This window comes from Epinephelus lanceolatus, chromosome 5 (genome assembly GCF_041903045.1).
Source record: "Epinephelus lanceolatus isolate andai-2023 chromosome 5, ASM4190304v1, whole genome shotgun sequence".
Classification (NCBI taxonomy): Eukaryota; Metazoa; Chordata; class Actinopteri; order Perciformes; family Serranidae; genus Epinephelus; species Epinephelus lanceolatus.
The window spans coordinates 20,225,565-20,242,068 of NC_135738.1; the positions used below are offsets into that span (position 1 = coordinate 20,225,565).

The following is a 16,504-nucleotide window of genomic DNA, read 5'->3' on the forward strand; positions in this document are numbered from 1 at the left end:
ACATAGACACAAACACACTTCATAAGAAAACAACCGCAGTCACTATTATTCCAAAAACAGGTTTGTCTTTCATCTCTCTGGCGGCTGATACATTTTTGCCCAGGAGCCAAAAGAGAAAATATGTGTGTGAAAGTATCTGACACCAGGAAGAGAAGCTGCATGCAGCACCTGCTGCAGGGCATTGGTGAACCTGCATGCAGCGTGAATGAGTGCAGTGTGTGTCTGTAGGAATGTAGGCCTTCAGTAAGGGTGGGAAAACACTGTTGCATGATCACCAGAGTTTGTACCTAAACCTGCACTGGTGTAGGACCTGTGTTCAGATGACACACAACTGCAAGTGTTCCTGTTATTTAGCTTTTATCTGTGATGTTTGATGCATTATCCTGTGTTAAACTTTGTATTAAATCAAAATGTTAAAAAAATTTCTACATACTACACATCGTTTATTATTTGTCTGCATTTTGTATTTGTCTGATTTCTTATTTATCTCTGGAGTCTCTTTATCATGACACTAATTCTGTTATCTGTTTGTATCCTAATCATCTTTCGTACTTTAAACCTGGATGAAACAATTTCCCAAAACAAATTACGCCACAAGCAGCAATAAAGAAACCTTGAGCTGTCTCATTAAATTAGACTTTCATTATGACTGCTTGCATTTCTCAGAATTCACTGTGACACTTCTTGACAACACGCCTAAGCTTGTGCAGTTCAGATAAGGATCACAACTGCAGGCAAAGTAACTTGAAGTGATACGGACGCATATACGAGGTACAAAACGCCGGAAAAAATCTATTCAAAACACAACATGTCCTGTGGCTGCAGGCTGGTATACCCAGTCAAATGCAGACAAACTGGACTCTTAAAACTGCTGCAAAACCTGAAGTCTAAAATGTTTTCTGTGCAGCTACTAACATAGAAATGTTTAAGTGAATCTCTTCTATCTCTGTGCTCCTCCAAACTACTGTGGGTGTTCATCAAAGACTATAATGTCAATGCAGTGCATGTGTAGTGCAGCAGGTCACCTGGTTATAGATGGCTTCTGGCTCCTCTATCTTCACAACATCCAGGATGTTAAACGGGACGTAGCCGGCCTGACCGCTGCGATTCCGTAGTTTCCACCACTGTTTGTCATCCTCTATCACCTGCGAGACACATTTCACATCTCACTCCACAGCACTGAAAACTGTAATTAAACTCAAGTCTTGTGTGACACACACACACACACACTTGACCTGGCAAAATTTCTTCAGTGGCACTGGACATCGGTTCATTTGTACAACGAGGTCACAAAAGACATAATCAAACTTAGCAATTGTTAAATGACACCGACAACTTTCGTCTGCGCCGCTGTCAGGCCACACTGCATTTTGTTTTCCGCAGTCACTTTGCTTGTTCCACCGTCTACCATTTTCTGTTAGTGGGGATAGCAACGGCAAAGAACTTACACTGATACTCTAGGTTAACAACTGAGAGCTACCGATGGCCATTGTGAGAATTAAAGCACCATCCTCTTCCTGTTTTGGTTGTGCAATTGTTGACAGACTTCCTTTGTGCTTTAAATCGAGCCTTCATTTTCCTGGCAGATTGTACCCCAGTGGCAGACAGAACTGCACAGTGAAAGCAAGGCTTATAGCGAACCAATCTAAACGCAGATGCTGTCATTATTCTTTAACCATTACATTGTGCAATCAACATTTGCTTTATGATGATAAGTTAAAGCAAAAACTTGTCTATTTCCACTTTAACATCACAGAAGGTCGGTTTATGTTTCACTAGGGTTTGCATCATCCCTGCCACATGATACAATGTACATCTGCATTTGGTTTAAATTCAGAAGTATGTGTCAACCTTCACATGAAGGACACGTTAATATGACTTTGTCTTTACCTCAAGGATTTCGTCCTGCAGCACTGACAGCTCGTTGGCATTCCGTGCTACAAAGTGGTAGCGAATTTTGGCATATTTGCGGGTGAGGGTCGTCCCATTATAAGACCTGTAAAGACACAGGGTTTCCTGTCATCACCGTCTGATGTGTCTTTGTGTGAAAGAGTCAACAAAGTGTATAAAGGATGTCATTACTTACCCATTCGACGAGTTTGAGGAGTGTGTTCCGTAATACTAAAAAAAAGCAGACAGATTGTTACATTTTCAGGAGTCGGGACCTGCTATTGTCACTACATTCACAGGTGGTGGATAATAAACAAAACTCTTACATCCTCAGCTGAGTGTTTTCTGTAATCGGGGCTGGTGGGAGACCCTAACGGCCCCATGGGCCCTTCTGTTTCCCATGAGGCCGCCCTGAAGATCTCTGCTGGTGGCTCCCAGCCATTACGAAACTTTGGGAGATAAAGAGGAGCGCACTGATCCCTGGGCCACTCCGCTCTGCAGAAGGAGGGATAGATTGGTCAAAAGGGGACCTTCAAGCTGCACATAGACACAGATGAAGCCAGCAGTAATAATGCACATACGTCTAAGTGTCCTGGGAAAAGACACTGAACCGATGGTCAAGCCAGCACTTTGGTAGATCATTGCTGTGTGTGTGAATGAGAGACAAAGTGTAAAGTGCTTTGGATAAAAGTGTGGACATTTACGTACCTGGGTTTGGTCCATCCGTCGCCCAGCAGCTCAAAGATGGTCATCTCTTTGGGGCTGAGGTGTCCTCGCAGGAAGTCAACAGTGTCTTTGGAAAGGTGGGGGGAGATTACTGTACGCACCAGTTCAGGACTCCCACAGCTCTGCAGCACCTGTGGACATATTCAGACATTTACTAATCAACTACAGACTAGGGACATATTTTCTGCATATAATATATATTAATGGTACCAAATCATTACTTTTTTGGATTATCTTGAGTAATCGGGTCATAATTTCTGGAAAGAGACATTGCTGTTGAGTTTTTCAAATCAATATTTTGGGCACTTTGAGCACCACAAGCCGAGTGCCATCTAGTTCCATTACATTGGAGAGAAGGCAGACATCTCTACGACTGATTTCTGCAACACTCAGCAACTCACACAAACAATCTACATTGATAAAAAAATATGTATTTTTTGTTTGAGGGTGAACTGTCCTTTTAATCTAAAGATGCTTTGTTACTTTCAAAAGGCAAAAAAATAATAAATATCAAGCAATAATCAACAGCACCATACAGGATAAAACATAAAACGTTAGCTGCATAACAAATCTCTGCATCTTATTTACATTGATAAACAATTTAAAACAGACCACACATGTGTCTAAAGCTGCTGCACACTGAGGCTGATTGTTGAGGACAGCTGGAGGCCGTGGGGCCACACTTTGAATATTACTGCGCCAGCGTTATCTCAACCTTATCAAGCAAATCCAAAGTGTCCGGAGGTTACTGCACCATATCAACTGGAAGAGCCTAATCACTGCGTTTCTATCCAGCAGTATCGAAGGTGTGGCACGAACACTGCAGCTTGGGAAACCAACATTATGTAAGTGTGGCTGCACCTGAGTCAGTGTTGAAAGCCACGTCGCTCCAGTCTGGTGAGAGTTTAGCAGAGTGGCAGTGGGTGTGGTGCCAGAAAAAATACAAACAACAGGAGAAATGTCTAATTGCGACAATGCAAACACTAAACTGCTTTGATTCTGTGCATTTAAAAAAGCTCAGAGTGATTTTGTCAGATATGCCTGTGGGCTCGGTCAACATTGAGAGCATTCACTGACATGGAGAACTTATTTAGTGTGACATGGATTTATACTGTTGAAAGAAACAAACAGTTTGTATTCAGGATGATCATCCATATAAACCTGTTTGACATCAGACACACTTTAAACAGATTTACAGCTCTTACCAGCTCCAGAGGGCCGAAGAGGAAATGAATCAGCTCCGACGCGCTGGGATTCTGTATGTGCTTCTTCAGTTTGGCCTGCAGGGGGCGCCATAATAGACACACACACAGTGAGAAGGTGATAAAGAGAGGACAGCTAACGAAGGAGGAGAGGTTAGGAGGCTGTGATATCTCACCAAGAGGTTGAGGGCCAGCTTCAGTTTCTGCAGACTATCAATGAACTCTGCTTCAGTGGGGGGCTTGGCTCGCAGGGTCAGCATGCCCTCTGTAAACAACCAGAGCAACAATGACCACACACAGACTCCAGAGTTACCGCCCGCCATACAGACACATTACACACAGGATGCAGGTTTCACTCTCTGGCAACGGTTCAAGGAAATCTTGCTATTTTATTTGCCATGGGTGGATTATGAGACTATGGGCCCCTGGGCAAAAACATGCAAAGGGTCCCACCTTCTCTCCTGCACAGGAGCAACAGCTTTGTGGTTTTGCCTCGTATTTTTTTTTCTTGTTTTGCATCTCTTTGTTGCCATTATTCATGTTTTTTTTTGGTTTTGTGTTTCTTTGCAGCTCCTTTGCATCTCGTTGTAGTCATTTTAAATCTTTTCCTGGTCGGTACATGTTACAGGGATTTGAGTGGGGTTTTCCCTGGTGACATGGTCAGTAATCCCTCTGTGAAATTAGCAATAATGATAAGATAGTTAATAAACAGCTTCACAGACAAATAGTCCACCATGGCCTGAGAGCAACAACCCAAGAAAAAATGTGCTGCATCATGGTTTCTCAACAAAGGTCCCAAAATTCTCACAACCCCAGAAATAAGAGTTATGTCATGTGAGTTTGAGTGTGATACTCCGTTAAATTGTATTTTCAGGGGTGAGTAGAGCTGAATTACATAAAGATTATGATATACTTACTGATTTAGTTTCAACTCAGAAATATTTTAGTTTGCCGAGATTCTAACCCCAAAGTTGAGAAACTGATTCTCTGGATAGAGAATACATTGTTTTCAGCACATCTGTTGGTGTAAAAGGGATGGGAAACCACTGAACTTGTTCCAAATTGTTCGATCCATCATAATCGAATGCATCCAAGCTCATTAATTCCTTTTATCAACGCTGATATGTTTTTCTGACAGCTGCACATTACAAAACAATGTCAAAGTCATGCCTCTACGTCACAGCAGAGAGGAGGAAGGAGCCCAAAGTGAGGCTTCATTTCATAAAGAAAGATGACTACAGTGCTGCTTCAGGGTCTGTACAGTGCAACTTACAGTATGCCGCACATGCTATGTAAATATTGGTCCAGGGATGAATGAAATTGCCTCAGTAACACCCGTGTGATTCAGCTCCGTGCTGCCTGTGTGTGAGACTGAGCTGCTTCTTTGTTTGAGGTGATGGTTTGTGTGTGAAGTGAATCGATAGTGTACAAACATTTTCTCACTTCAGATACACTGTGCTCAGACTCAGAGATAATAAACAACTGCATTGACACTGAAAGCCTGTGTAGACCTCCTTTCTTTCCACACAGAAAATTGATCAGGAATCAGTAAAAGCTATGGTATCAATAAATCAGGGAAAACACACATTTGTGTTACTTCTTATCAAATGATGTGGGAAGGTAACACAAACTGTATGCGTTCTCGAACTTCACCAGGCACACATACAACAACACATCATTTTGAGCCTCACATGTGTTACATGTACAACACGTCTCGCTGCACAGGGAACGAGATGTGTTGAAATACAAACACAGCATCACAGCACTGCCAGTGTTGGGTGGTTAAACATTACTCAGCAACATGTAATATCATCATTTTGCACAGTTATAATTATGGGAAACAGCTGCTATTACACTTTTAGTCCATAAATGAGATGACAGATGAAAATAGTTTGACTCATTTATAATCTGCATCTCATGCCAGCCTCCTTTTGGTAGTGCCAATTATTTGACTTTGTCAGGTGTACACTTAAATTCAGACAGCAGTACACCATCAGCGCTCCCAGGGAGTGACTAAGTATTATTATCTCAGTAATGACAACTGAGTAATGAGTATTGTTATGACTTAACAGAACCCCAAACTGGCCACTGCTACCACACATGAATCACTGGAGACGAGAGTCCCGGGCCACAGGACACAAAAAGACACAAACATGGCGACGTGAGCAATATGAACATATTGTCACTGCATTCGTGCCACCACAACAGAAGAAAGGGAGACAGACCTGCTGGTCCTTTCTTCTTATTCTTCTTACTCTTGTTGCGGTGGTTGAGCTGAGAAAAGGCCTCTGCCGCCTTTTGCAGCCGTGCCACAAAGATCTCTATGTCATCTAGGGCACAGTTGAGTATTTGCTGAGGGAGACAAACCCTGGGCTTTAGCACGAAGAATATACCATCATGAGACAGTGTAATGTAATGACAGGTGTGTGGATAAAAACACTCACCACATCCTTCTCAATGCGCTGGGCCAGCTTTTCATGTGACTCTGTGTCATTTTGTGCCGAGGCTCGTCGATCTACATGAAAAAAAGCTCATGTGAATGCAGCTATTGAATAAAATGTGAGCTTTGCATGTGCTTTCCTTTCCTGTACATGTATTCTCACCCTGTGTGTTCATGGCTGCCACTCGTCCCTTCGCAGCAGGTGGGGGTCCCTTCGGGGCTGAGGGGGGGAGGATGGTTTCTCTGTGACGCTTCATTTTCTCCTGGTTCACCCTGGAGGAAGAGGAGGAGGCATTGAGACCTTCAGCACCGCAGTTAGCATCTAACTACCAATTACAGGTCAGTGTCACCTCCTTCACACTGTTTAAGTGTGTGTGTGTGTGTGTGTGTGTGTGTGTGTGTGTGTGTGCATGTGTGTGCTGCAGCACTGTTCTCACTTCAGAGTCTGAAGCCTCATTTTCTTTCCGTGCTTGTTGTCTCCAATGGCACTGTCAATATCTGCATGAACCATCTCAGCCTGGAGGACGTGAGGAGAGGGTTTCTTTATTTATTTACAGACTCCAGGTCCAATGATAAAAACAGACAACAGGTTATTAACAAACAGACAAACAAACAATATATACAGCACTATGTCTGTCCACACACAGAGAGACACACAGAGCCAAGTTATAAGGTTGATGGCAGTTTCACAGGTTGCCATAGTTACAGATCTAGGGCCTATATAAAACTGCAATATTTTCATGTCAAACTGAGTGCTTTAAGTTTAATATCTCACTGCAAACTGACAATAATATCCACCTTATGTTGAATTCTACATGCTCTAAACAGGACAGATGCATCAATTAGATTCTATAAATAGGAATGCTTATTAGCATGCATGGTGAGAATTGGTTTATTTCCTGTTTCTGATTTTCTGTCATATGAATTTGAAGTGGACAACCAAAGGCACTGGAGTTACTTACAATACAATTCTTTTTATCTATGATCATCTGTGCCACAAAGCTCTGGCTGCTGCATAACGTTTGTTTTTCTCCTGAAACTACATCTGTAAGATTTTGAGAAACTATCCTAATCTTTCTCCACATTAAATTTGAGAAGCGTCAGAGTTTTGGTAAGTGAGAAACACCACTTTTAATTACACTGATCAGCCAAAACATGACAGCTACTGACAGGTGAAGTGAATAATATTGATCATCTTGATAAGGTGCAATGTTCTGCTAGGAAACCTTTGGTCCTGGCATTCCTGGACCAAATACTGTTGCAGTCCAAGCACCCCTCGTCATGGCAACGGCAATCTCCAATGGCAGTGGCCCCCTCCAGCAGAAAAATATACCATACCAAGCTGCAAAAATGTTCAAGAATGGCAGGAATGTGACAAAGAACTTAAACATTGACCTGGCCCCCAAATTTCCCAGATCCCAATCTGATCGAGTGTCTGGGGGACGTAGTCCAGAGGTACCCCAATCCATGGTGGAGTGTCTGGATCAGACTTGACTCTGACCTGTCGAGGCCTGAACACAGGACTTCAGGGAGGGGTCCTATGATGTCTGGCACCAGGGTGTTGGTGGCGGAACCTTCGAGTCATGTAGGTTGTGAGGTGGGGTAATGGCACACCCCACAGATGCTTGATCAGTTTGGGATCTGGTGAATTTGGAGGCCATATGACACCTTGACCTCTTTGTCAGGTTCCTCAGGTCAGTCCTATGTAAGTTTTTGCAGTGTGGCATGGTGCATTGTCTTGCTGGGTGGGTCACTGCCATTAGGGAGTGCTACTGCCATGAGGGGAAGGTACCACATGATTGCCAGGACCCAAGATTTCCCAGCAGAACGCTACATTATAACAAGACTGTCAGTGTTATTCACTTCACCTCGGTGATCGGTTTATATTCTTTCAATCACGACAAATGTAATGATCTAAAGGTTGTTATATTTACTGTGGATCCAATATGATTACCAACAGTTTCTTACTAGCAATGATTCAGATGATATTGTCTTTATAGTGAGTTATAGTATAATGTCCTTTCAGTGACAGATCCTCCCTTGAGCAAATATCTCTGAACAAAGCTGCAAAAATGTAAAAGGATACACACAAGCGCTCTGCCACCAACGGCACTGAAATCTGACCTGGCGCTGCAGCAAGAGCAGCTCCGATTTACAAATGACATAAAACACAAAGCCAGCCGACCGTGCACTGACAATAATGGATGCAAACTGAGCCAAGCCCGGAACATTTAAACTGAGACTCACCTCCACTTCATCACAGTGGAAGAAGTGAATGTCAGGTTTGTGCTGCTCCTTGTCCTGACACACCAGCAGCAGCACTGAGGGGTAACGAGTCTGATTCAGGACCGTCTGACACATGTGGATGGTGGGGAGGGGGAAGTTCTCCAACTCTTCCTGCAGGAGAACAACAAAGAAGTGGGCAGATTATGAGACAATTGGCCCCTAGGCACACATATGCAAAATCTGGGAACCTTTACTGCATGTTAACATAATATTCATGATGTGTGTACAGACGTGCAGCCATACCTGTGTGTCGCAGTCCAACAGCCTCACCGCCTTGTCGGTGACCTGCAGGAGCATCTCCTGGGTCCAGATTTTGTCTTTTGAGTCCAGAAGGACCAGTTTCTTGATGGCATCGTCCACTGTGACGATGGACTCTGTCTTGTCCATAATGAACGTGGAGAGATGCTGAGGAGAAAACAAGTTGAGTTGGAGATTGAAGGATACTATTTTTGGCTGTGAGGGGACAAAGACCTGGTGCAAATTAAAAGCTATGGCTGTATGGAAAAGTAGGACGCTTAGGAGAGTTGATAGACACAATCTTTAACACACATTATTTCTAGTTAACTGGATGTATTAAATTAATAGTTTGCCATTTTGGTAAAAAATCTCAATGTTTCTTGTATTTTATACCTTTCTTAGTCTTGTTTTAATTTCTGTTCTTTAGCTCTTTAATGGTGTTTTTATACGTATTTAAACGTCCTTTTATAATGTGTTTCGTTTGCACTTTGACTCAGTGCTTTTGATCTTTTATGTAGAGCACAATGAATTGCCTTATTGCTGTAAAGTGCTATCTTAATAAACCTGCCTTGCCTTTGCTTTCTTACAGCAAGTTAGATGATAAAATAATGGGAAGACCGGGGATGGTTGTAACAATGGGATGATTGTAACAGCAACACTTTCACCACAACGGAATGACCTATGAGTTATAATACATTTTTATTAGATGACCACTCCCTTCTTGACCTTGCATGTCACTCAGTTACTGGTTATATTAACCTTGGATAATTTTCATTTACATTTTATTTGGGTATCTACACCCTATTTGCATTTATTTAGATATCCGCCCGCTGCTTGCATTTTATATTTAACCTCCTGTGTTTTTTATATTTTTATACTCTCCAGCTTTTCTTATTTACTACAGTCTTTACTTTTAACTTCTTTTTTTAAAATCTATCTATCTATGTGATTTTCATAACTGTGTGAAGAAGTGTACAGATTTTTCAGCCAAAACACTGATTTTCAGATGTGAGAATATGTTCTGGGACCAAATCTATATTTTGATTAGTATTAAAACTGTTGAAATTAGAATTATAAAACTAGTATCAGATTAAAGAGAAGTCTCTTAGGTAAAATGTGAGGTATTGTATCTTTGCTTGTTTTAAACCACTATGCTGCTAAAGCTCACTAAACATTGGATGACTATCTTACTCATTTTTTCAGCAGGCCAGAAGAGTTGGAGAGAAAAACTGATAGAGGTGAGCTTGCACATGTACTAATTGGCATCAGATGAAGTGAGGCAGGGAAAGACAGTCCCCAAATAATACTCTTTCTGCCCTGTGACACTGAGCACACACTGCAAGAAATAACAAAACCCCAAAGAATCAACACAGAGGATCAACACAAGGAGGATCAACACAGCGGCCCTGTGTGGGGAGTCACAGCAGTCAAAAACTCTTCAATGCACAGCAAAAGGATGTTTGCCCAGTTACTTTACTGAGGCAGCAGGCTTGCATTTTGCACTCCATGTGAGTTACTAAGCATCTGACAGGTACAAGTTAGCGAGTCACACCTTAGCAGGAGTTGGTTATTACTGTATGTATCAGTGTTTTGTATTTGTGTTACTTTAATTATTGTTACCACCTCCCACAGATGGCCAGTTGTAACAATGGAACTCCTTGTATTTGACATCAATATATGAATTCTGTGATGTAGTTGTAAGTTGGAAGCATTGCTATTTGTAGTCGACAAATACGGGTACTTTGTGTCAAAATTTTAAAGCTTTTAAAACACAAAAATTCAGCAAGTTATAGTTGCTGAGACTAAAAGTGTTACAACCATCCCCGATCTCCTCCCCTTAGCAGCCAGTTAGCTTAGCTTTGCATAAAGACTGGAAAGTGGGGGAAACAGCTAGCCTGGCTTTGTTCACAGCTGACATAAAATCTGTATACTATCACATTTAAAGCTCAACAATTTGTTATACCTTGTCAACTGCTCCCAGCCATGAAATAGACTGGCACATAACCCCCCATAATACAACAACTTGTTGCTTTGAAAAGATTGGGGAAAATACTAAACAAACAAAAAGACCCACATAATAAAATATTAATCAGTAGCTTTAGGGATGCTGGACGGAAGATTTTGTTACCTTTTGACCAAGCAAAGCCAGCTGATCCCTCTGTTTACAGTCTTTATGCTTAGCCAGGGGTCTGCAACCTTTACTATCAAAAGAGCAATTTTTGGCCAAAACAAAAAGAAAAATAAAATGCCTGGAGCCTCAAAAAATATTTAAGCCAATAGGTCTAAATGATCTTTCAATAACATGTTTCAACACAATGTGGCCACTCTGAGGGGGGCTTTTTATGATTATCTGGTTCCTTAACTTTGTAGTGTTGGTGGTGAAAGCAAATTAACCTGACAATGCACTATTTAAGTCTCTTGTTTTTCTTTTTTGAAAAACCATTGCTATTGAGGTTTGGCAGAATTAAGAGGAAAAGACACCAGGCCGTAGACTGACGAAGCACATACTAGTTGACAAAATGTTAAAACATTTTTTATTCAGTGTATAGGCTACACATTTTTACAAGTGGAGAATTTAAGAATCACTTTAGGCCTACAACAGTGATGAATGAAAATTAAAATCTTAAAAAAATAACGCTTTTCATTTCCATATAATCTTTTGAAGTCACAGGGAGCCACTGGAGAGGGGCCAAAGAGCCACATGTGGCCCCGGAGCCACAGGTTGCCTCCTCCTGTGCTAGGCTAAGCTAACCAGCTGCTGGCTCCAGCTTCATATTATATATAGCGATATGAGAGTGGTATCAGTCTTCTCATCTAACTCTCAGCAAGAGAGCAAATAAGGATATTTCCTAAAATGTCAAACTACTTCTTAAACTGTATCTGTTAACTGCACTGTATATTTAGGCCTGTTTACTTCCAGCTATTACCTGTAAAAATATTTGACTTCAACATTTCTCACCGCCTTCAGCTGCCGGCAGCACTTAGCCTTGTGAACTACTTGTTTAATCTGCTATCAAAACTGCAATATTACCACTTCCCTGGTTCTCTCTGCATGCAGTTGCTGCCAGCGTGGCTGTTATCTGTGATTACTTGCCCATGTGTGATAATGGAGACGCATTAAGAGAAATCCTATCCGCACAGACACGGGACATAGTTCAACACCATCCCTGACCTAAAAGCACGTCTCTGACTCAGTGCTTCCTTGCATCAGCCACCCGCTGCTGCAATCAGAGGCGTGATTGCTATATTATGAAAGAGTCCCATAAATGAGATGTAATCAAGAGATTGTGTCAGCATTTATCTCCGGCCAAAAGAACAATACACCGTTACGTTTGTTTTATCCATCAGGGCCTTCTTTTAAATTATAAATCTGTACATTTGTAGACCTCAGGTATAAAATTCCTTTATTTCCTTTCTTAAAGCCTTTTTTGTATTGTGTCAATTTAGGTCAGTTTACAGTGAAGTGGGACAGGAAACGTTGCGACAAAGAGAGCGTAATGACTTAGGACAAAGGTCCACAGATCAATTAAATCTGAAGACGCAATGCTTATAGGGTTTAAACAACTGGGTTACTGGTACAAGAACAAGATTTTCCATCTGAGCTGCTAATTTACATATATATACATACATATTTAAACATTTGCTATCTATTCTATTTTTAATGAGTTCATTTTATGTTCCTGTCTCCATTGTCTTTATTTATCTACCCAGTCACAAGGCAGGTGAACAGGTACCATATGTACTAGCAACAAAATAATCATAACAATATAGTATATTATATGAAAAAAGTGTAAAGAACATTTAAATAATACAGACTGATGATGAACAGTGCAATATATGGGCAACTGCAAATGTCTGGGATCACTCATAGTGTGATTTTATATTAAAAAACTATAAATATTAACTTTTTATTTCACATTAATGAGCATTCAAGTTATTTTAAACCTTAATAATAGGTAATGACTGATCACACTGATCCTTTACCTCCCAACCTCAGCTATAATACCACAGAGTTATATGCACTGGAGTTTTAAATCTTTTGCCAAGCATTTATTTTAATATATAATTTGCTTTACTTCTAAAACTTTTTAAAATAAAGGACAGGCCAAAATTATAACACAAATTTTTTTTTTTTTTCAGATAAATACAAACAGAGCAGCTCTTACCTCGACATGATACTGCGACGTCTCATGCATGATATAATTGGAGTTGGAGTATTTTTTCCTCTGTTCTGTTGATGAGAAAACAAAGATATAGAAAGTGAAAAACTGAGAATCCACCAAGTCCTGCCTGCGATCTTACTGTAAATCCTACTATGTAAACAGCCAGCAGTGACAGTGACACTGACCTAAACCCCACATGTTGCACGGTTCAGCGCACTGAGCAGATGAAATGAAACGCTGTCGTGCGAGCTGAAGAGACTAGCAGAGCAATAAGGAAGTGACAGGGACACGTAATGTGTGTCTTTTTTCATGGTTCAACTTTAGACTTTCCAATCAATTATTCTGTTAGATGTTCACATAATACTGCAAGGACAGTAAGGTGATTGTTTTAAACACCCTATAGTGTATTTTCTTAAAAACTACAGTGGCTTTTCTCTGCAAGAGATGCAATACTTATATATACTTAAAATATGAAACTACACTTATGATATTTAATCTTTTAACACCATTTTGTGTCCAAAAGTGTCCTGCCAAAGGGCAAGTCAAATAAAAATAGACCTATCTGAGAAGTTAAATATTAAAGCTCATATCAAAGAGTCTGTGTGACTGGATTTGCCCGTCTGACATTATAGTTTGTTCGCCAGGCTGGCATTAAATCTGGCTCTATGTGGGGCATCAATTAAAAGCACAGATTTACTGCAGGGTCAAAGATCAGTGACACAACTTCTCCACAGCACCATGCTCGTTTCCTCATCCGTGGCATGGTATTGTGGACTGTCAGGCGTAACCCTGTAGTTGGTAATATGCTGTGAAGTTAGCCGGAAATGCTCAATTTTTTTTAACAAACCCGTTGAGTAGTAAGGCAGCCATAAATGATTACCGTAAATGTCACCATATAGCACAACACAACAGACACCAAAGTTGAAGAACCACTCCAGACATGTTTTAAGACATATAAAATTCACTGCCCTGAATAATAATTTGTGTCTGCTGACAAACTAAAAAATGTAATAAATATCTTATCCTTCCTCATTTTAAACTCCAGCATCTACACGATATTTATATTTCATCACATATTGAAGTAAATGGACCAGTTGGAGTTGTGTTTTTGTCTGCTTGATATATGTAAGACCAATATTCACTCTCTTTCAGCTCTGTGTTTGGTCTCCTGAGGGAACTGTCTGTCTCTTTAGCTGCTAAATGCTCCACTGCAGTCACCAGTTAGACACTTACTGTGTCTGTCTGCTGTTTGGTGCCGAGCAGCTCTGGGTTTTAAAGTTCCCACATGAAACCACTCACAACAAGGTCCGTGGACCACCCTGAGCAACCGAGTCATGATCCCTAGAAAAAGACATTGCTGCCAAGTCTTTCAAGTGTATCTTTCTGGCACTTTGAGCACCACAAGCCGAGTGCCATCCAGTTCCACCACCCAAAAGTGAAGGCAGACATCTCCACAGCCGACATCTCCAACACTCGGCAACTCACACCAAAACAATCTAGACCGATAAACAGCAGCACAGGCATGAGGAAAAACGTATTTTTTAATTTGGTTTTAACTGTCCCTTTAACAAGAGTGAAAATCAGTAATATTGAGAACAAACATTTGTAACAGCTGCCTGCTGCACACAAAAACAATGCGAGCGGTGAGAGTGAACTAAAACAAAGTTATGGGCTGGAAAGCTGAACAATGAGCTGAGGTAAAGTTGAGCTGAGGATTCATGTGGCAATTCTTTATAGGTTAATCACCATGAGTGACCCCTTTCATGTTGTTGATGAATGAAAAATCAAAAAACTAAGAATATTCTTGATGAACTGAAGTCATAGGTGACCATGTTAATTACAGCAAAACTATATCAACACATCAGTTTACAAACTCTCAAAGAATTTGTGCAGTATAATCCAAGTCTCATTTATCCAGTCACATTTCTATATTTCTATATTCTTATGTCCACATACTGTTTGATTGCTTGCTGCTGTAACATAAGAATTTCCCAGTTTGGGATCAATAAAGTATTATCTAATCTTATCTTAACTAATTTTATCTTATCTTATCTTATCTTATCTTATCTTATCTTATCTTATCTCATATGCACAGTCCCTCTCAAACAGACAGCCCTTTCCAACTGAGAACTGATGTAAGAGTGGAACTTCTCTGTGCTCTCTTTTCAAAGCCAGACTGACAAAAACAGTAATTTTACCTCACTGAATACAGGAGCTGCTGGTCTACCACTGCCTCCATCAGTTATAGTTTTTGTGTTATTTTGTGTCTTAAATGAATCTGAAAGAAGCATTTAAAACACCAAAGAACCCTTTTACCTCAATTCATCAAGAGTTTTCTACATTTGTGGATTCCTTAAGAATTCAATTTGACTCATGAGTAATTGATATATGAGTGGTCATTTGGGGGGTGTTTGAGATAAATTGAAAACAGCATTATAACGAGAGCTCCATATACAAGGGCAATGTCCTTGCTGCAGGGGCTGCAGGTTCAATTCCAGCCTGTGGCCCTTTGCTGCATGTCATCCCCTTTTCACGCTTAGACTGTCCTATCTAATAAAGCCAAAAAAATAATGTTTGACCAAAAATTGGAGACCATCTTGTGATGGGATCACTCCAGCTGGGATATAGTAATTTGTGACTTTAAACAAATGTGCGCCAGGGACATAAAATAGGGGAGCAATGAACTTCGCCTTCATTTTGATCATTTCTTTACCTATCTTGCATGGTTGACACTATTGCAGTGACAAAATCTGTCCACAGACAACCAGACAGACAAATAAACACCTGGCAAAATACTCTAAACCACTTTTGTAGTAGTTTCTGCTGCAACAAGTTTCTCCAGGACCACATTTTGCCATGATGATACACACATAGACGAAAACAATACCAGCTGTTGCAATGATGTCGTGGCTCATGATTAACTGCATTTTTTTAAAAAACCAGTGCAACATATCAAATAAAGGTCAAATGTGATGACCTGTGAACAATTTCAATGATGTTCAGAGCTCATTCCATTTTCAAGACGCCATTGTTTATAACACTGTGTGTACTGTTGGCTGGGCCATTGTCTTTAAACAGGCCAATGCTGAATGAGTGTGCCAGTGTGCTCATTGACCTATTTACCAGGTGAATAGTCTGCGGGTAACAATTACGGTTAAATGAGAGCATGTTCCTATCAACTCCACTGCCAGGTCTCATATCAGGTCTCTTTCTGTCCCCCACCCAACAGGGTCAACATTTTGATGTCACACAGGTTTTCTCTTCATACAGACGTTTAGCCACATTTCACTGTATGTGCTTTATGGCGACACAAAAGATCTGCTGTTTGTTCAACACTTATGAAAAAGTGTGTCAGCCCCTAAAGTACATTCCAGTATTTGATATCCATTTATTGATGATTCAGAGTGAAGTAAACATGCTTCACAGAGCTCCGACTCTTCGTTGTACCTTTTTATTAATCACTGTCAATGTCCAAATGACGCACGCATGTTCCTGCCATTTCCTCTCTGCTGATTCCTTCCTGCTTGGCTCTCCGCAGGTGAAACACAAGCGTCAGGTGT

The 16,504-nt window shown here is 40.8% G+C and overlaps 1 protein-coding gene across 4 annotated transcripts in view; it reads right to left on the minus strand.

Annotated features, from left to right (window-relative positions):
- eps8l2 (EPS8 signaling adaptor L2) overlaps window positions 1–16,504 on the minus strand; it is a 33,213-nt gene that overhangs the window by 5,058 nt on the left and 11,651 nt on the right. For 3 of the 4 annotated variants that reach the window (XM_033635125.2, XM_033635124.2, XM_033635130.2), the window contains 14 exons: window positions 12,948–13,012; window positions 8,788–8,949; window positions 8,506–8,655; window positions 6,696–6,775; window positions 6,422–6,531; window positions 6,263–6,333; window positions 6,044–6,170; window positions 3,995–4,083; window positions 3,822–3,896; window positions 2,599–2,747; window positions 2,217–2,385; window positions 2,087–2,121; window positions 1,891–1,996; window positions 1,026–1,145 (listed from right to left, as the gene is read on the minus strand). In XM_033635125.2, coding sequence (XP_033491016.1) covers window positions 1,026–1,145; window positions 1,891–1,996; window positions 2,087–2,121; window positions 2,217–2,385; window positions 2,599–2,747; window positions 3,822–3,896; window positions 3,995–4,083; window positions 6,044–6,170; window positions 6,263–6,333; window positions 6,422–6,531; window positions 6,696–6,775; window positions 8,506–8,655; window positions 8,788–8,949; window positions 12,948–13,012 — 1,508 coding nt within the window. Of the gene's footprint in view, window positions 1–1,025; window positions 1,146–1,890; window positions 1,997–2,086; window positions 2,122–2,216; window positions 2,386–2,598; window positions 2,748–3,821; window positions 3,897–3,994; window positions 4,084–6,043; window positions 6,171–6,262; window positions 6,334–6,421; window positions 6,532–6,695; window positions 6,776–8,505; window positions 8,656–8,787; window positions 8,950–12,947; window positions 13,013–13,129; window positions 13,221–16,504 lie in introns of those variants that run through there. The other variant, XM_033635129.2, reaches the window with a different exon arrangement.